This window comes from Chlorocebus sabaeus, chromosome 24 (assembly GCF_047675955.1).
Source record: "Chlorocebus sabaeus isolate Y175 chromosome 24, mChlSab1.0.hap1, whole genome shotgun sequence".
Taxonomy (NCBI): domain Eukaryota; kingdom Metazoa; phylum Chordata; class Mammalia; order Primates; family Cercopithecidae; genus Chlorocebus; species Chlorocebus sabaeus.
Window position 1 is genome coordinate 75,880,501 of NC_132927.1, and position 19,928 is coordinate 75,900,428.

A 19,928-nucleotide genomic window follows, 5' to 3' on the forward strand; every position below is an offset into this window, starting at 1 on the left:
CTGCCATCCCATCCATCTACAGGGCACATCCTGAGCTAGGGTCCACTTCCCGGGAGCTGGCTCCAAGTCACCCGCCCCATTCCCTCCAGGCCAGGCCAGCCAGGTAGGGGCAGAGGATACCCTTGGAGGCATCCGGTTGGTCATTTCAGTGCAGAATCCACACACCTGAGCCCCACGCTCCAGGGCTGGCTGGGTACCCTCTCCCCACTGTGGCCAAGGAGTGGCGCAGGCTAATGAGCTGCTCAGAGGGACAGCGACTGGGCACAGGCAGCCCTGCACATGTGCCTCTGGACACTGCCCTGCACCTCCAGCAGCGTCACCCCACCTGGGGTCCGCCTCTAACTGCCACACTGGATGGGACACAGGGACACAGGGCCTAGGGCTGGGGCTGAACTCGGACACCCAGATCCTTGTGCCCCCCGGGCAGGTCACTGGCCCGCCTGAGCCTCAGCCCCTCATCCAGAACATGTGGGCTTCTTTGGGGCACACACTCACGTTCTGCAGGGAGTCCTGGTAGGAGGGCGGCAGGGACGCAAGCTGCGACTCTGAATGGTAGGGCGAGAAGCCTTTCCGTAGCGCACGGAACTCTCCAGAGCCTGCCTGCTGCAGGGGAGAAAGAGAGAGGGGTTAGACGGAGGGTCAGGCTGAGGAGGGCAAGGGCCCTGGGCGTGGTTCCTCACAGCAGCAGGGTCTGCTCAAAGGCACGGCCTCAGAGGACCCCTCCACCTTCCCCTCCATACCCCTTATCCATCCCCCAAGCTGGGATCAATCGATCTTCACTCTCCCCAACTCAGACGTCAGCGATCCACTCTCCAATGCGGGCTTCGTAAACATTTGCTGGATGGCTGAACAAACTGAATGAATGAATGAAGGAGAGCCAGCGAGAGACAGGGAGGAGGGAGCGTCTCTCCCACCCCGAAACTCACCCTGGCCCCTCCGCTCCAACATCCTGCCCTTGGGTCCCTGCACAGACGGCACCCAGAGGGCCTGGGACAGCCATTGGCAGCACACGGGGCCACATCCACAGGCAAGGCCTCCCACCTCCCACGGGCTCAGGACTCTAGGGATGCTCTGCCCGGGCTGCCTCCGCCATCGGATGGACAGGGAACTCCTAAAGCAGGTCCTGGATGCTGCCTCTAAATCCCTGAGAACTCGTGTAAGGGGTCGTAACTAATGCCCTGTGCACAGGAGGGAGGGAGGAAGGCACGCTTGGCCTTAGGCCCTTTTGCTTAAGAGCAAAGCAAACACCCCCAGAAGTTGGGGCCGGGGGCTGGGACCAGGAGCCAGAATGAATCCACGGGTCCCCTAAATGTCTCAGTGTGTGAAGGTCAGTCCCACAGTGACCCTCCCGTGGCCCAGCCCAGCAGAAGGCACGGGCCTTTCTTTCTGCATCACTAAGGGGTTTTGGGTGTTTCTGGCCCAAACACCCTTTTCTACTTCAAAGGAACTGAGAGAAAGCGGCTGGGCAGATAAGACACTGCGGAATGTGCCATAAATCAGCAGGCTGTTGAGTCAACCCAAACAAACTGCAGAGGAGAAGAGACAGAGGAGGCCCGGGCTGGGGCTGGGCTGGGGCTGGGCTGGGGCGGGGGCAAAGAGGGCAGGACAGGCCGCAGCCATGTCTGGGGTCCCAGTTCCATGCACCAGCCCCTCGGCCTGGCTGTGAAAGATCCCCCACACACCCTGCTTGCCTCCCTCAAAAGCTGGACCTGGCTCCGCACTTCTCACAAGCCCCAGCCTCACTGAGGCCCAGCTCTGTGTTCTCCCAACCCCTTCAGAGCCCTGACCAGGCCCCCCACCGGGGCTGGGAGGTCTCAAGAGCATGGCTCAAGGGCCAGCAAACAGCCGTGTCCTGCAAGGCGGGTGAGGAGGGGAGTGGAGGCTTTACTACCAGCTCCCACGGAGGCCCGCGTAACCATGACCAGAAAGCAGGGATCCGGGCAGTGGCTCCCCTCATTAAGTAGCCCACACCCACCAGACGCTGGTCAGCCAGGGCAGCCGGGCGCTGGAGGCTGGGAGCTGCTTCCTGGGCCTCGGGAGGACCTGGGTGTGGCCGAAGGTTGGGGAGGGGCATAAAGGAGAGAGAGAAGTGGGAACCAACCTTCCTGCAGGGCCCCCAAAGTGTGGTGGGTTTTAGATAACCCTGGTGAGCATCGCAAATGGGTCTCAGCACGGGGACCTTGGGTACAGCCCTGAACCATCAAATGGGACTGCCGTGTCCGACCACAGCATTAACCCTGGCTGACCCTGCCCAGGTTAACCAGAGGCACTCCCAGCCCCCAGCTGGGGGTCAGATCAAGGAAAGCCCCCACCCACCCACCCACCAGGTACCAAAAAGAGGAAGAGGCTACAGCCCCCACCCCTAGGCCCAGCACTCACCCTCCCCCACCCATGAGTGACACCCCTCCTCCCACCCTATCGGAGCCACCCATGCCTCCCTGGGTCACCTCTCCTGAGAGATGTACCCCTAGCTCCACTTAAGGGGAAAATTCCAAACCACCTGATTTTCTTGGCCAGGACTCTACAACAGTAAGAGAGTTACAAAATCTTCCCCAATGGAGAATGCATTCTAAGCCAGCACACACTCTGAATGCAAGCGCACACACACACACAGTCTGACTACTGGGCCACACAGCCAAGAAGGGTACACCTGGGATTGGAACCGCTACCCTCCCCTCCAGCCGGCCCTGCCCTGCCCAGCTTGTTTTCACTCGGGCGTCCCTTCCTCCCCATCCTCTCTGGCCCTCGACCAAATGGGCTCCCACGTGCTGTTACTGAAAACTCAGTTTGTGCTGCCGTCCCCTCCCCTCCCCCAGATAATTTCCCTAGGAGGAGGTGTGTGTGCATGAGCTTGAGGGAGGTTTTTAATTAGCTGCACGCAATTCCCACCCTTGCCTTCGGTGAGCCTCTATAAACATTTGCATGTCCATAGAACTTTATTAGCAAGCCACAAAGCCAGGCAGGAAAAACGCACAATCTCTCATTAAGGGGCAATGTGACTAATGACGCATCAAATGAGTAACCATTATTGCACTTAAATCCAAATTAAAAATCCTGCTATGAGACAGGTCGCTCCCTTTGCAGAATGAGATTCCCTAGGATTTCACCGAGGAGGGGAAACAGGAGCTGAAATCACCTGCTGGGCTTGGTCTGCACACAGAGAAGAGCTCGCAGCTAAGGAAGGTGCTGGCCCTTCCTGGGGGGTGGGGGGGTCCACTGCGCTCCCCAGAAACACCCGCCTGCCCAGTCTCCCTCAGGTGGCTCCCTCAGGACCCAGGGAGAAGGGATCTTACACACAGAGCTGCCAGCTCGGAGCCGAAACAAGATTTCCAGAATCCTTAACATGGTGGCCCCTTCCACTCTGGCCAGGCCCAGTGCACATCACCCACTTCTAGGGCTTCCAGAGGGCAGCACGAGGGTCCTGGACTAGGGAGGAAGAGACCCAGGAGATGGCAGGGCCCCTTTCCCACTGAGGACTGCAGTTCAGGATACCCCCAGCCTATATCCAGGGCCTTCACTGCAACCCTGCCCGACTTGGGGCCCAGTGGGGACTCGCTGGGTGAACTCCAGTTGTTCCCCGGCCCTCTCTGGGCCTCTGCAATGCAGCCACGCCTCCTCCCCAGCAGCGGCTCGGGGGGACTCCATCCTTCACCTTCCTGACTTCCTGGGAATTCCTGCCTGCAAAGCTGCAGGGGGCCTATGCGGGGCCACCCTAGGGTCACCCCTAGGGAGCATTGTCAGAGGGGGTGCTGAACAGAAGGAGGATGAGACCTGGAGCCCACCCACTCCAGCCTGCCCACCTGAGGCTGCCTGTTTGGGAAGGATGGGTGGGGTGGCTGCGGGTAGGAAGCCCCTTTCTGGGCTGTGCACAGGGGAGCTGCTCTCACCCTGCTTCCTGCTCCCAAAGAGCTTTTGGGCCCTCAAATGTGCCTTCTGCTGCATCGCTTATGTGTCTAAGAGGCACAAACAGAGCACCTCCTGTGTGCCAGGCACAGTTCTGCGCCCCATCAGGGAGACAACAGCTAAAGGGGAGTGAGGGCTGGGGGTGGGGGTAGAGGCAGGCGCTGAAGAGGGGGTGCCCTCTGTCCCGACCTGGCCAGCCTGCCCTGGTGACCACTTGGACCGCCAGCCTCAGGGCCCCAGGCTGATTCATACGGAACGCCCTGGGAAGGAGTCCCCTTAGAGGGCCACCTGGTGCAACTCTGGACCGGTGTCTTAGTGCTCGGTGCAGGGACGGGTGGGCGCCTGCAAGGTTCCTCCTTCCTCAGCACCCTCCAGGATGCCCGACAGATGAGCATGGGCCCTTGGCACCGTGTGGCACAGCACAGCTCGGCTCAGCTCGGCTGGACAGCCAGGTGCGGCCAGGGTCCAGGACCACAGTGGACAGCAACGCAGCCACGCCCCCTTCCCCCTCCCAAATTTAGGTCATGCCAATGACTGTGTCTGACTTAGGAGACACTGTGGGGCTCAGGGAGAGGACCCCAACACAGGCCTCCCCAGCCCAGACTCTCCTGAGTCAGGTGCCCTCCTGCTTCTGGCCTGTGGGGGCTCCAGGTGATCTGTCACAAGAGGCCAGTTTTACCCAGCTGAAGAGCTTGAAGGTGCCGTCTGCAGGGAGGGGCCTATGCCCACCCTCAGAGTAATGGGAACCTGTGCAGGAAAATGCCACAGGAGCCCAGGTCCCATGCAGCTCCTGCAGGCGCTAACAACGCCTCTGCCCTGAGCTTGTGCTGAGATGGTCTCCAGATCCCCGTGGTCACTGTGCAGTCCCCAGGCTGGGACAGAGTCCAGGCTGGAGGACAGGAAGCTGGAGAGAGTTCCTTCCAGTTCACATTTCCCGCCAGTCGCACTCCCACAGATGAGCCATCATCCCAGGGGCTACGGAGGAGAGAGGTGAGACCCAGGGGGCAAGGCCAGAGCCCAGTGACCACCCCATCCCCAAGACCTGGCGACCTCCCTCCAGGAAGAGGAAGCACTGTGGGAGCTCCCAGGGTTGGTCAGTGATGCGTCATCAATGGTCTGGGTGCTGAATAATAAACCCAGGGCCGGAGCGGCCTGTCAGGCTGACGCCTCCACCCAGGAAGTGCTGGAAGACGGTGCACCCTCAGCTGGCTGGGCTGGGGGACCCACCTGGAAGCAGAGACTCCAATGCAAGACTTGGGGAGACCATTCCCCCACCAGGGGCCCCAGCAGCTCCAGGGGCAGCTGGGGCCACAGACTAGCCTGGACTCCACTGTCCTGCTCCAGACTAAAGCCCACCGAGATTCAGCTGTCATCCATCTCGGGGGATCCTCAGAGGGAGAGCACAGAGAAAGCGGGGAGGATGCAGAAAAGGGCAGGGGACAGGGCTATGCAGCACAGCGCAGTAGCCTCCGCAGAAGACAGGCCTCAACCTGACCCACGGGAACCACATCAGAGCTGTTCCCACGAGGGCAAGCGGGTTTGTGTCCACAAGTCAGTCAGTCATGCCTGTGGGCTGCTCTGGAAGGGGGTGTGAACTCGGCACTGTGTAATGACATTGTTAGTTCACCGTCTGTCTGCGTGGCTGGACAGGTGTGGTTCACCTCCCAGGCCAAGCCCAGGGCTGGCACACAGTTGGTCACTGGTTCTCAAATGGGGGTGGCTCTGCCCCTAGAGGACAACTCGCAGTGTCTACAGACACTTTTTAGTGTCGGCTTGGGCATGGGGTGGAAGACCCCCAGAGGGTAACGCAGGGCAGGTATTCTGGGGCGGGCATTCTCAGGACGGGGAGAAGGGGACAGAGAGGAGACCATGTGGAGGCCTGAGAGCCGGCAGGAGAGTGGCCGGTGCCTAAAGGGCCTGGCTCCACGGGTCTCGAGGCTGGGCACAGGTGGGAGCTCAGTTCACCCAGCAGTTCCCCAGTCCCAGGCCCTGTCCAGCAGGGATCTGGCTGCAGCCCAGGGCGCCTGGCATGGTGACTCATGCTGGCCCTCAGAACTGTGCAACCCACGCAGAGCCCTCAGCCCAGTACCCACCCAGCTCAGCAGCCCTGGAGACTTCCCTCAAGGACCTAGGCAGCTTCCCACAGCAGCCACAGCTGGGTGGGCATGTGGGCCCTGGCCTCGTCTCCACTAACTCACGTAGCCTTGCAAGCCTCTCCTCCCTCCACGCACTGCAGGTGTCTCGCTTCGAAGCGGGGATCAGCACCAGACCTGCCGCCCTCCAGAGGCGGGAGGATCCCAGGCACCTGGGCAAGGTGCATGACAAGGGGCTCGCACCATGGAGAGCCCTCAGGAGGCAGTCGCTGCATGACTCTTGCTATTATTTTGCAAAGCTGGAAGGGCAGATCCCAAGAAGACTCCAAAGGTAGGGCCAGTGCAGCCTGGGAAGGAAGTGCTCCCAGGAAAGAACGGGAGGGTGCTGGGGACTGGGGGACAGAGCACACAGCAGCGCACAGCACTCAAAGCAGCCTCCCGACCCCCACAAACAGCACTGCAAACACGCCCCCCACCAGGCAGCTCTACCTGAAGCCAGCTTCTCGGGCGGCCATAGGGGCGGGGCAGCTAGAAGGAAGGAGAACAGTGTCACCCAGTAAATGCCAACCATGCCCATCACTCTGCCCAGTGCCTTCCCTGGACACCTATCAGGCCAAAGCCACCAGGACCTCAGCTGAGCCGGAGTGGTTTTCCCACACCGAAGGCCAGGGCTGCGGCTCGCCAAGGCAACTCCAGGAGCTCCATGTCTTCAGAAACTCCAGATTCACAAGGACTCACTGAGTACCTGCCATGTGCCCGGCACTGGGTCCCTAGGAGCGCCCACCACCCCCCAGAGCCCACCCCAAAACTCACACCAGGGTGAAGCCACCCCAAGTGCCCTGCTACCCTCCCAGGGAAAAGCAACCGTTTGAGAGGCTCTGGGATGGGGTGCCCCAGCCTAGAGGCACCCCAAGATCCCAGTAGCTCAGAGAGGCCAGGTGGGGGATGCACACCCTATCTGGCCCCGTTCTAGCCTCAAGGCGAAGATGACCTGCAAGGTCGCGCACAAGAGCTACACAGTCATAACAACTGGATTTACCTTCTTTTTCTTCTTTCATTTGGAGAGAGCTCATTTGTAGGGGGAAACAATACACACTGGGGCGTGTTAGGGGGGCAGGGGGAGGGAAAGCACAGGAAGAATAGCTAATGCATGCTGGGCTTAATACCTAGGCCATGGGTTGATCTGTGCAGCACACCACCACGGCACACGTTTACTTATGTAACAAACCTGCATGTCCCGCACATGTACACCAGAACTTAAAATAAAAGTTGATAGGAAAAAAAGGAAAAAAGAACAAAGGGGCTGCCACTTTAGCTGGGGGTCCAGAGACATCTTCCCAATCTGCACTCAGATCAGGCGGTAGAGATGAAGGGTGCGGCCATGTGTGGCTGATGTCACTTACCCGTGGCTGGCACTGCTCTTCCCCTGGTCCCATGTCATTTCACACCCGAAATCCCATTTTTCAAACTCAGGTGTATGCACCATTCAGGGCCATTTGGCCTGGGACTGATGAGGTAACACGCAGACCAGGTCTTGTCTACCACGAGGACAATCCCTCCCTTCCCAGGTCCCTCTGCAGGCCCATTACTTGTTCCAGTGAGGTAAGTGAGGGACAGGCCTGTGGGAGGCTTTGAGGTGTGTAGTTTTTTTGTTTGTTTCTTTGTTTGTTCGAGATGGAGTCTCACTCTGTCACCCAGGCCGGAGTGCAGTGCTGCAATCTCTGCCTCCAGGTTTCAAGTAATTCTCCTGCCTCAGCCTCCCAAATAGCTGGGATTACAGGCGCCAGCCACTACGCTGGCTAATTTTTGTATTTTTTTAGTAGAGACGAGGTTTCACCATGCTTGCCAGGCTGGTCGCAAACTCGTGATCTCAGGTGATCTGCCTGCCTTGGCCTTCCAAAGCGCTGGGATTACAGGCGTGAGCCACTTCGTCCAGCTGAGGGGTGCAGATTTGCAAAACCTAAATCCTACCTTGGCTGAGTAAGCCAGAGCAGCTCCTCAACTTTCCGGGCCTCTGTTTGTCTGCACATAAACTGGCGTCAGGCGGAGGCTGGCAGAGGCTACGGCTGGCCCACAATGGACAGGAAAGATCACGGTGGTTAACCCGCCACCCTTACCACTGACCACCCGACTCCCAGTCCTTTCCACAATTTGCCTGTTCATTCTCTGAACAATGTATGTGTCAGACACCATTAGTGTCCCCATTTTGCAGAGGAGGAAACTGAGGTGCAGAGAGGTTAAGTGACCTGTCCAGTGCCACTCTGCTGGCAGGTGGCACCAGTGAGACTTGAACCAGGCCCTCTGGCACTGGCCCGTCAGCCCTGGTGACTCTCCCCCAGCATCTGGCTCACAACTCCTTACACTGCTGGTTCTAGGGCATGGAGGTGGAATTTCCCGTCTCCATTCTGCCCACGTTGCGAGACTGACCATCTGTTCATTGGCTGGAAGGCTGGAAACAGGGGGTTTCCTCTCTGGGCAATGTACAGGCTGGACTGATTCTGAGGTTCGACTAAGGAAGCGTTTAATGTCCTCCAGAGACCCAGAGACTATACTGCCTATAACAGAGGTGACAGGGGCAAGGCGGCCAACCCAAGACACCAAACACGCAGAGCAGGGAAGGGCTCGGAGCCTGCTACCAAGGCATGGACATGCTGACCAACAGATAAGCCCGCGTGGACCACCGCGAGGCCAGCATCTCCGGAGGAACCCAGGCTCTGGACAGCCCATCCTCCTTGGGACACAGAACTGAAGCGCTGGCCATGGGTTGAGACAGTAGCAGATTGATCCCCTCGCCCCCCGCCTGGATGGGCTCAGAACTCAAAGGACAAAGAGCAACGGTTCCCTCGGGGACGGGCCAGGCCCAAGGGGCAGCAGAGGGCACATGGTCAACCGGACCTCGAAAGATCCCAGGCCCTTGGGACCTCCCGGGGTGCTTCCCAGGGGCCACGTCACGCTGTGCTGGGCATTCACCATCACCCCTGTCTCCCAGGTGAGGACACTGAGGCTCTGGGAGAGAGAGGATTTCACCTGAAGCCACACAGCAGGTGAGCACTGGGGCGGGGGCTATTGGAGTTTACAGGGAGAAGAGCCTGTCTACAAGCCGGAGAGAGGTCTCAGAAGGAGCCAGCCCTGCTAATGCCTTGATCTCAGACTCCCAACCTCCAGGACTGTGAGGAAATACATTTCTGTGGTTTAAGTTCCCCAGTCTGTGCAACTCTGTTATGGCAGGCCTACCAGACGAATACAACATCCATGTCAGGAAATCACCTTCATCCAGACCTCAGTTTCCCCATCTGTGCCTGGTGTGAATTCTGGGTCTCTTTCAGCAGCCCTTTGGTACGTGGCAGGCCAGGGGAGAGGGGGGTACCGGGGGGCGGAGGGGGCGGGAGGAGGGGGCGCCGGGGGCCCTTCAGTCACCAGCCCAGACCCCAGCCTCGCTCCCCAAGCCGGCCCTCTGGTCTCGGGAGAGAGAATATTAGGAGAGCTCCTTGCTCTTTTGTAAAGCTGGCTTTTTTGGCGCACAACGGAGGCTTCATTTATCAGCCCAGCAGGGGAGTTAACGAGAGGCCCCAGCATCAATTACAGCCGCCCCCAGCCCAGCCCGGCTGGGCACAGAGAATCCACAGGAAAAATAATAACGCGCAGGAGTCTTGAGATGAATCATCGCGGAGGAAGCAGCTGTGTTGATGAAATTTTAAAGCCAACATGAGAAAGAAAATACGAACAGCAATACAGTAATTGAGTCTGTGAACATGCTGGCACATTTTTAATTAAAGCTATTTTGGAGTTAAATAGAGGCCATGGGTGGGGGGAGGTGGGACCGTGGGGAGTGGGAATCCGGGGAGGCTCCCTACCCTCCCACCCAAACCCCAAAGCCACGTCACCTTATGATATTCCAGAGAAGAGCATGCCTCTGCCCTGCTTTTCACCAACAGGAAGAGTCCCTGCTTTGCAAAGAGGTGGGGGTTTCTGTACAACTTGATTTCCCTGACAAGATTTAAATGCCAGAATCACAGAATCTCATGAGCCAGAGTCCGTGAGGCTTAGGACAGCATCTCATTCAAGGCTGCGATCTCTTTCTTCAAGATTCCCAGCCAGGCGCGGTGGCTCATGCCTGTAATCCCAGCACTTTGGGAGGTCAAGGCGGGCGAATCACGAGGTCAGGAGATCGAGACCATCCTGGCCAACATGGTGAAACCCCGTCTCTACTAAAAATACAAAAAATTAGCTGGGCATGATGGCGGGCACCTGTTGTCCCAGCTACCGGGAGGCTGAGCCAGGAGAATGGCGTGAACCCGGCAGGTGGAGCTTGCGGTGAGCCGAGCCAAGATTGCACCACTGCACTCCAGCCTGGGCGACAGAGCGAGACTCCGTCTCAAAAAAAAAAAAAAAAAAAGATTTCCAAACGTAGTCACCCAGCCATCTCTTGGTGACCTCCAAAGATGGTAACCTCACTACCTGCTGAAGCCCTCTCTTGGTTAAGTGGGCCTTCCTTATTCTGAGCAAGAAGAGCCTCCCCTCTTGGCCATGGAGACTGGACAGGGATCAGCCACAGGATCCCCAAGGCACATCCACCCAGTTCAACCATGCTGAGCACTGGAGACACAGATGTGGCCACTCAGGCCCTGTGGCCCTGTCCTGGAGAAGATAACAGTCCCACAGGGGTGGGGGCCAGGATCCACAAGGATAGGTCATGACACCCTATCAGCAACGGTGGGCAGCCCAGGGACTGAGAGAGCTCAGGGCAAGCACCAGGCCTCCTATGGGTAGTCAGGGAGGGCTGCAGACAGGAGGCCAGGAGAACAGAGACTAAGTAAACCCTATCTTCCTGGTGCCTCCCTGAGAACGGGGCCACCACTGTCCTGGCGGGCAGGGCCCTGCCACAAGCTCTCTTCACCTCCCCTATCCTCCAGGGGCCTCTCTGTGCATGTGGGTCCTGCAGGCTAGACAAGGTGGTGGCCAAGCAGGAACAAGGGTGAGACTGGCCTGCCAGCTCCCTGAGGGCAGGCCTCTGCCTGGCCAGCCCTGCATCCCCAGGGCCACGTACATAGTAGGTGGTCAGTTACACACTGAGTGAATGAGTGCCCACTTCTCAGTCGAGCAGAGACCTGGGAGAGAAAGTGAACTAAGGATCCCCATAAAGCTGGTGCCATTGAAGCTGCCCCAGGAATCCAAAGGCAGGCTTGAGACCCACTGCTGCCCCTCCCTCACCCTGCCTCTCTGTCTCCCTCTCCTGCATGGCTCAGCACAGCAGTGCCCTCCTCCGTGGCCAGCAGGAACCCTGCCCATGATCCCAGCTCCTCTATTCCTCCTTTTTTCTTTTTTGAGGTGGAGTCTCACTGTTTCCCAGGCTGGAGTGCAATGGCGCAATCTCGGCTCACTGCAACCTCTGCCTCCCGGGTTCAAGCGATTCTCCTGCCTCAGCCTCCCAAGTAACTGGGATTACAGGCGTGTGACACCATGCAAGGCTAATTTTTGTATTTTTAGTAGAGACGGGGTTTCACTGTGTTGCCCAGGCTGGTCTCAAATTTCTGACCTCAAGCGATCTGCCCACCTCAAGCTCCCAAAGTGCTGGCTTTACAGGTGTGAGCCACCACACCCAGCCGTGGCTGCCCTGGTTCTGCTGATGCCATGGGCTCTGGGGATGCCACCAGCTCCTGGAGCCTCGGTTATGAGGTTCAGGGGCCTCCACTGCAGCACAGGGACAGGGTGAGGAGACCATGCAAGCACCAGGGGCCAAGGCCCCAGCAGCATACATCTGCCCTCTTTCAGGGTGCTGGGTATGGCCCTGACACCACTTGCTGGGAGCCCCGGGGCAAGACCTTTGCCTGCTGCACAGTCCATGCTGAGAAAGCGCTAGGGATGGGCCCTGGGTGCCCTCCTGCCACACCACACAGAGATAGAAGCTCCTTCAGCCACCACGCCAGCAGCATGGCTTGGCCAGGCATCATTTGGGGAGAAAGCAAATTTCTGCTAAGGAAATGAAGCATTTTGCAAACTTTTTGCACTGATGATCCCTGAGTTCTGCACCCTGGTTGTATGTAACAACAAGCAGGCAACAGCAGGTTTCTGCCCCTAAATTCCAGTCCAACTGCCTGCAGCCAGCAAGTCTGCGTCCAGGCAAGCGCCAGCAGCTCCCCAGTCGTCAGGATCTGATGTTGGTGCCCTGCAGGCCTGGCCCACAGATGAGGATGTGAACAGAGCCCTGCTGCTACCCCCAGGGAGCAGGTGGCAGCAGGCCTGGGGAGGGAGACAGCCCTGGGCAGAGCCAGCCACTCCATCCTTGTGGCTCAAGGCTGAAGCTCCCATCCACCTCCACCTGTGCACAAGTGGGTGCAGGGCAGGCGGACACAACTTATGGTGGAGGGCCCCCTGTGAGACCAGGAGCACCCCAGGAAGGAAGGCAGGAAGAAGGGCTGCTCCTCCACAGCCCACTTGGGTGCAGGTTTTCTGCAAGTGCATGGTCAGGAACTGGGGTGTATTTTTCCAGTGGGACACCGTGGCCTGCAGGGGCCAAGGGGTCAGGCACACTCCTGTCCTTGTGGAAACAGGACCATGAGCTGCTCTCTGGTTGGACTGCGGAACACACGTCTCATAGAAATAACACTGCAGGGCCGGGCGTAGTGGTTCACGCCTGTAATCCCAGCACTTTGGGAGGCCGAGGCGGGAGGATCACCTGAGGTCGGGAGTTCGAGACCAGCCTGACCAACATGGTGAAACCCCTGTCTCTACTAAAAATACAAAATTAGCTGGGCATGGTGGTGCATGCCTGTAATCCCAGCTACTCGGGAGGCTGAGGCAGGAGAATCACTTGAACCTGGGAGACAGAGGTTGCGATGAGCTGAGATCACACCATTGTACTCCAGCCTGAGCAACAAGAGCGAAATTCTGTCTCAAAAAAAAAAAAAAGAAAGAAAGAAGAGAGAGAGAGAGAGAAAGAAAGAAGAAAGAAAGAAAGAAAGAAAGAAAGAAAGAAAGAAAGAAAGAAAGAAAGAAAGAAAGAAAGAAAGAAAGAAAGAAAGAAAGAAAGAAAGAGAGAGAGAAAGAAAGAACAAACACTGCAAACAGCATCCCAAATTCAGAGCTGGAGCTTCCAACCCACTTCTCCACAGGAACAACGAGACAAAGAAACTCCAGATCAGGGCAGACGCGTGAGGTCACTGACCCGGGGGCCCGAGCTTCAGCCACCAGAGCATGGTCCTGGCCCTCACTCTGCAGAGCAGTAGCCCCCTGCCACCACCCAGAGGCAGGACTTCCTCTCCTACACACTGCATGGGAACTTTCTCCAAAGCAAAGGTCCCTGAGCCACGACCTTCTCCTGGTGTCACTTCTGCCTGCAGCGCCCGCACACCCTCCTTAGCAACCACAACGGCCCCACCAGGCCTGCAATGGAAGGCTTGTGTCTAGGGAGCCCTCCTCCACAGACAAGTGCGACCCCAGCCCCTCCTGCCCTCACCAGCCCTGGAAGCCAGCCCGGCCTGTGGCCAAAGCCCTCCGCCACAGGGCACCTGACAGCAAGGCATGAAATTACAAAAGCCAGCCTTGCCATTCAGAGCTTGGCTATGCACTTGCACGTGTATGTTGGCAGGGGAGCTGGTGGGAGCGGGGTGGAGGAGAGTTCGCAAGAGGCCAAATGGGGAACATGTACCCTGCTAAGTCCCACCAGGCCCTGGGAACCTACCCCACGGCCCACACAGTGGGGGCCTGAGGGGATGACCTCAGTGGGAGCTATGCTCCCTGCAGGGCCCGTGAGCCTCCCAGCAGCTGCCCAGTGGGCAGAGAGGGTGCCATGGAATTCCTGAGCTGGGCACTGGGCACCAAGCCTGGCTGGTCACCTAGCAACGGGGCCAGGCAGCTGAGCCATCCCTGTGGTTGGTTCCCAGAGAAACGCTTTGGGTATCCCAGGCTGACCGCTCACGGCCCAGTGGGAAGAGCAGGAAGAGGGAGACTGGGATGAAGCCAGGGATGCGCACGAGGACTTGGACACTGGGGGGTGAGCAGCTTGAGGGGCCGCCAAGCCAGCTCGCCCCCAACACCCAAGCGAGACTGCCCATGGCCTCCTCTCGGCAGCCCCCATGCCTGCCCCACCTGCAGCCGGGAAAGCCCTTGTCCTGGCAGTCACACGTCCCCTCCAAGCTCCAGCCACACTCAGGAGGCACAGCCCCTCATCCAACCCCACCTACCCCCTGCAGCCGACCCCTCCCACACTGTGCCCCTGCTGCCCAGCTCTGCACAGGGTAGCAGCCTCATCTGTCTGTGGGTGAGGCCGGGCCCAGGAGGGAGGAGGGGACCCCAGCCCAGGGAGGAAGCGTACAGTAAGTCCAGCATGGCAGAGGCAGGGAGGCTTCCATGTAAGTCTGCCCCATCTCCTGCCTGGATCTGCCCGTCTGCCAGAGGAGTGAAGCAGCCCATGTCTTCACCAACTGGGTGTTGTGCACCCTCTCAGGCCCTGGACCAGCCCCGAGGAGCTCGCATACCGGGCAGTCAGCACGGAGGGCTGGGCCGAGGGAAACCCAGAGGCGTGGGAGCCAGGGTTAGGTCCCTGGCCCCACTTTCCAGGAGGTGACGGGTGGCAGTGGGAGCAGGTCGGGGGAGGGCATGGGTCCCAAGGGGAAGGGTGCCCTGGGTGAGCTGGAGGGGTGGGCGCTGGGTCGCGGTCCTCAAGGCAGCACCACCCGCAGCCGGCCTACCTGTGCGAGGAGCTTGTCACCCTCCAGCAGCCTCACTTTGCTCTCCAGTTGCCTGATGTAGGTGGATGAGGGATCTGGAAGGACACAAGAGGAAGGGGGACATTAGCCTCCGGCAGACTCCGTCCCCAGTGCAACCACAATGGTCCCACGAGGCCTGCCATTGGAAGGCTTGCGTCTAGGGAGCCCTGCTCCACAGACAGGTGAGACCCCAGCCCCTCCTGCCCTCACCAGCCCTGGGAAGCCAGCATGGCCTGTGGCCAAAGCCCTTCGCCACAGGGCACCTGACAGCAAGGCATGAAATTACAAAAGTCAACTGGCCCCAGGCCTGGCATGGAAGGTTTGGGTCTGAGGAGTCCCACCCCACAGCCAGGTGAGACCCCAGCACCCCCTGCCCTCATCCGCCCTCCGGAAACAGCATGGCCTGTGGCCAAAGCCTTCCCGCCATAGAGCACCTGACACCAAGGCATGACACACAGAGGCCAGCCTTGCAGGACCCACCCGCCACCCTCCCTGTGGGCCTCTGAGCTGTTGTCAGGACCTTCAGGACCTGTGGAAAGGTGAGGGGCGGGTGGCCTCGCCAGCCTGCGCTGGAGCAAGTCCTGCAGCTTCCAAGATGCTGCAGGCTCAAACGGAGCTCTCCTAAACACAGCCAGGTCGCAGCCCACCCCAGGGTCGGGGTCCGGGGAGCCCCCTCCCCTACACAGTGGGGAAACAGCCTCCTGAACTTGCCAAGTCAGCATGTGGGATCCTTCACCTGATCACCCAGGAACTTCTCACAGGAGATGCGTGCCTGCAGCATATGCTGCAGGTGAGCAGCCACCTTCCCCATACGACAGTCAGGAACCCCGTGGAAACCCCCGGTCACGTGTCCCCAGTTTCTGACCTCAGGCTAAGGGAGCCCAATCTGTGCAGACCACTGGTGCAGGATGAAATTCACCCACCCTCACCACTGACGCTGCTTTCCAGTCATGTCAGGAAAACACAAAAATATCCCATCCCCACCCCCACACCCAACCATCCCACACCCCTGGTCCTGCCTCCCCCCAGGCTGGGAGTCAGCTCAGCCCCCAGGGTGCCCAGAGCAAACCCTCAGGGCAGAGGGCTGGGGGAAGGGAGGAGAGGCAGGAACGGGACGGAGGCAGAACACCGGCCGGGTCACCCGGCGACAGGAGGTTTGGAAGGAGGCAAGGGGGTGGCAAGGCTGTCCCAAGCACCCCTGTGGGCCACGAAGCCACCTGGTAAGGGATGGGCTATTAACACCTCTCCCCAGAGATCACCTAGCCCAGATAGATGCCAGCCCAGACGCCATCCACCCCGACGGCTGTCCACCCACCGGCCCACCCGACAGCAGGACGCAGGGTCTCCCCAGGTTCATGCCGCTGACCCTCGATTGCAGAAGCAGAGACATCAGCCCCTTTGACCACACACAGCCAGCCGTCTAGTCCCCATCACCACCTCAGGGCTGGGGAAGGACTCCACAGGCTGTTAACATGCCTGGGGGTGCCGGGGCTTGGGTGCAGCTGGGGACAAGCCAGGACCGCCATGCCAACCACACGACCAATGAAGCATCTGTCCACCCCCAGCACGCCAATAACAGGACTCCTGGGAGCCCCCTACTCAGCCCCGGACCAGGCCCAGGGCCCAGCAGAGCCACTGGCCCAGCCACAGGCAGGAGCGGGTACTGGAGCCCCGCCCGGACACACTCACTGCTGGGGAAAAGTGCAAACCAGCCTCCCCTCCTCCTGCAGCCCAGTCACGTCCCAGGAATGTGGGGCCTTCTAGAGAGGAGAGAAGGGCGGCTCCCCATCCAGGCCCTGCCTCCCCACCCTGCCAGGCAGGCCACCCCTGCCCTCAGGATGACCTCAGGGCCTCACACCTCACCAGCCCTGATCCCTCCCTCCCTGGCCTCAGTTTACTCATCACTCTGTCAATCCTGAAAAGAGGCTCCCATGCCCACCCCAAGCAAAGAGGTGTGATGGCAAGAGGCCTCAGCATTCAGGCTGTGCTGCGTCCCTCTGAGCACGGGGAGATGGGGTGCAGCCTAGGCTCCCCAAACCTTCATGTCCAATACCCTACTAACAGGAGGGCTCCCTGGAACACAGTCCCGGGAAGCAGTGACCAAGTAAACTGCAGAGACCCTTCCAGCTCCCTCACTCTGACAGAGCTAGGACAAAAACACTCCAATGACTACAGACCCACGTGTGGTCTCCTTCTGGGTGCAGTCGGGTGGGGGGAGCCCACTGTCCCCTATGGCACACATGGTGCCCCCTGCATCTGGTGCCTTGCAAAGGACAAGCAGCCACCATCCTCATTTTCCAGGTGCAGAGGCCACGAGGAACAAAGTGTTCCCACCACCAGCAGGTGAGCCTTCCAGCCCCTCTCCCCACCACCCAGGCCCACCCCTTTAGGACCCAGTGTTTCTGGCCGCCTTGGGCAGACAGACTTAGCCTTGGAAAGACGCTGGCAGAGACTCAGAAAGAAGACGCCATTCCCAGTCACACCGCTCTCCCGAAGGCTCTCTGCAGTGCAATCCTCGGCACAGCTGCAGGGCCCCTGCTCACCACAGCACCCCCATGGGACAGTGCTCCCGGGGGCAGCCCTGAGCCAGAGGGAGGACCCAGCCACTGTGTGTGACCAACAGCCCAAGACGGGCACTAACTTGTCCTCTGCCCTTCACTGCCACAGAACCATTCAGGAGGTGGGTGCACTTTCAGCCCGCCCGCCTCCCGAGTGGTTCCCACAGGGTGAGCAAGGAGCTAGCTCCCAGCACTTCCCTCTCAGTGAGCCCACAATCCGAGTCCGTCAGCCTCAGCACCCTCACTGGGTGCCCCTGCTCCGGTCTGAGCCGTCAGCCCCCTCAGATACAACTGGGGTTTCACACCCACCTCCCAGGAAGGGTTAAAGACAGTGATCAGGCTGGCAGGTGGCATCAGGAGAAGGGACGCAGACAGGCCATCCCACAGGTCACCAGCAACGCCCCACCTGCCCATAGCCAGCACCTCACCTCAGGGCTCACAGGCCACCATCCCCCACATTGGGCCACCTGTAGGCACAGACAGGTGGCCACACACCCATGGCCCCAGACCAAGGGGCTGCCCCTGACAAACCCATCTGTTCAGGCTTCCCCCAAACCCCAGGCAGCTATGCAGAACAACATACACTGCAGACCACCGGGCTTTGTTGGGTTTTTCTTTTAAATTTCAAAATAACAATAGAACAGTCTTAAAACAGATTTTAGACCATCCAGTAATTCCAATGGAATCTATCCTAAAGAATTAATTCCAGGCTGGGTGTGGTGGCTCATGCCTGTAATCCCAGCACTTTGGGAAGCCGAGGCAGGTGGATCACCTGAGGTCAGGAGTTCAAGACCAGCTTGACCAACATGGTGAAACCCCCATCTCTAATAAAAATATAAAATTGGCTGGGCATGACAGCAGGCGCCTGTAATCCCAGCTACTCAGGAGGCTGAGGCAGGAGAATCACTTGAACCCGGGAGGCAGAGGTTGCAGTGAGCTGAGATCGCACAACTGCACTCCAGCCTGGGTGACAGAGCGAGACTCCATCTCAAAAAAAAAATTAATTCTAATTATGAAGAAACCAGACTGTTAGAGTGGCCAAAACTGGAAATAACTATTTGTCCAACAACAGCTGAGGGTTCTACCCTGTCATCATTACAATGATGTTTAGAAAGAGTTTCTCTCCTAAACAATATGGAAAAACACTTAAAATGCCAGTGGAAAGAACTGGACACAAAATGACATGCACAATGGCTGCAATGTTTAAAAATATCCACGCATTGACGTGAGTTCAGGAAGGAAGTCCACAGAAATCCTGACTGTGCGGCTGCTCAGTTGAGGGAACCAGTGGGTTTTTATTTATTCACATCGTTTCTTGTTAATTTTCAAATAATCGACTTCTAATCTAGTTCTGAAATCCTTCTTTCAGAAAAAAAGAATGGCCAGGTGCGGTGGCTCATGCCTGTAATCCCAGCACTTTGGGAGGCCGAGGCGGGCAGATCACCTGAGGTCAGGAGTTCAAAACCAGCCTGGCCAACATGGTGAAACCCCGTCTCTACTAAAAATATAAAAATTATCTGAGAATGGTAGTGGGCACCTGTAATGTCAGCTACTCGGAGGTTGAAGCAGGAGAATTGCTTGAACCCAGGAAGCAGAGGTTGCAGTGAGCTGACTGCGCCACTGCACTCCAGACGGACGACAGAGCGAGACTCTGTCTTTTAAAAAAAAAAAAAAAAAAAAAAAAAGGAGAACAGATTAAACTCTTGCACCTCCACATTACATGCATGGCCACCCACTGAAGCACCTGACATTTTAAACCCAGCACCCTGACCCTCTCCCACACTCAGCTCCCTGGAAGAGCTCTCCAGGCTGCCAGGAGCCAGTGAGCCAGGCATCAGTCACCCTTGGGTCAGGAGTAGGCACTCTGCAGACAGGAAGAACAAGAGTGATCCGGGCACTCCCAGGTGGGGGCTGGAGAGCAGAAGACCCCGGGAAGGGCCAGCTCCTGGGGAGGACTATCCTTCCCGGCAGCCTCAAAACTCGTGATCCCACTGCGTGCCAAGCCCCAGCCTCTTGGAGATGAGCATGTAATTAAATTAATCCCAGGGTTTACAGTAATGAGTGCTGGAGCCACAGGGGAGGGGACATCATTTCCCAGCTTGGCTGCCTGAGGGCAAAATGAGGGAGGTGACCCTGGGCTGGCCTGGCCAAGGGGTCCCCTTGGGTGCTCCCCTAACCCCTCTGGGGGCCATTGGACCAATTCTGGGGGATTCCCTATCCAGCTGCCAACCGGGGAGGAGGTGTCTCTCTACAATGTTCCTGTGTCCAGGAGCCAGACCTGAGCCCTCCTCACCCCGCCCTCTTCCTGGATCCCTTGCTCCCATGAGGAGGAAGTGGGGGGAAGCTGTGCAGCACAGTAGGCGGGAGTCACACAGCCTGCAGGTCTGCCAGGCCCTCCCCACTGGCGCTGTGCTGGCTCTATCCCAGGCACCCTGCGCTGGGTCCTGCCACTAGGACCAGGGCTCACTGGCCTTCTGGAAAGCTGTGAGGCATGGGCTGCGTGGTATTGCCCCCCATGGCCTGGTTTTCACTCTGGCCAGATGATGTCACCTCCACCTCCCCTCCAGACGTTGCTGTGTCCAGACAGTAAGAACTGGGGGGCCAGAAGCCACGTCCCATCATCATCTCTGTGACCTTCCTTCCCTAGCTCAGCACTTGGCACAGTC

The 19,928-nt window shown here is 58.6% G+C and overlaps 1 protein-coding gene across 2 annotated transcripts in view; it reads right to left on the reverse strand.

Annotated features, from left to right (window-relative positions):
* Positions 1-19,928, reverse strand: part of CCDC85C (coiled-coil domain containing 85C) — a 91,256-nt gene that overhangs the window by 6,340 nt on the left and 64,988 nt on the right. Inside the window, exons 2-3 of one of the 2 annotated variants that reach the window (XM_007987801.3) lie at positions 14,687-14,760; positions 496-603 (exon numbers count right to left, since the gene is read on the reverse strand). In XM_007987801.3, coding sequence (XP_007985992.1) covers positions 496-603; positions 14,687-14,760 — 182 coding nt within the window. Of the gene's footprint in view, positions 1-495; positions 604-2,409; positions 6,525-14,686; positions 14,761-19,928 lie in introns of those variants that run through there. The other variant, XM_073011311.1, reaches the window with a different exon arrangement.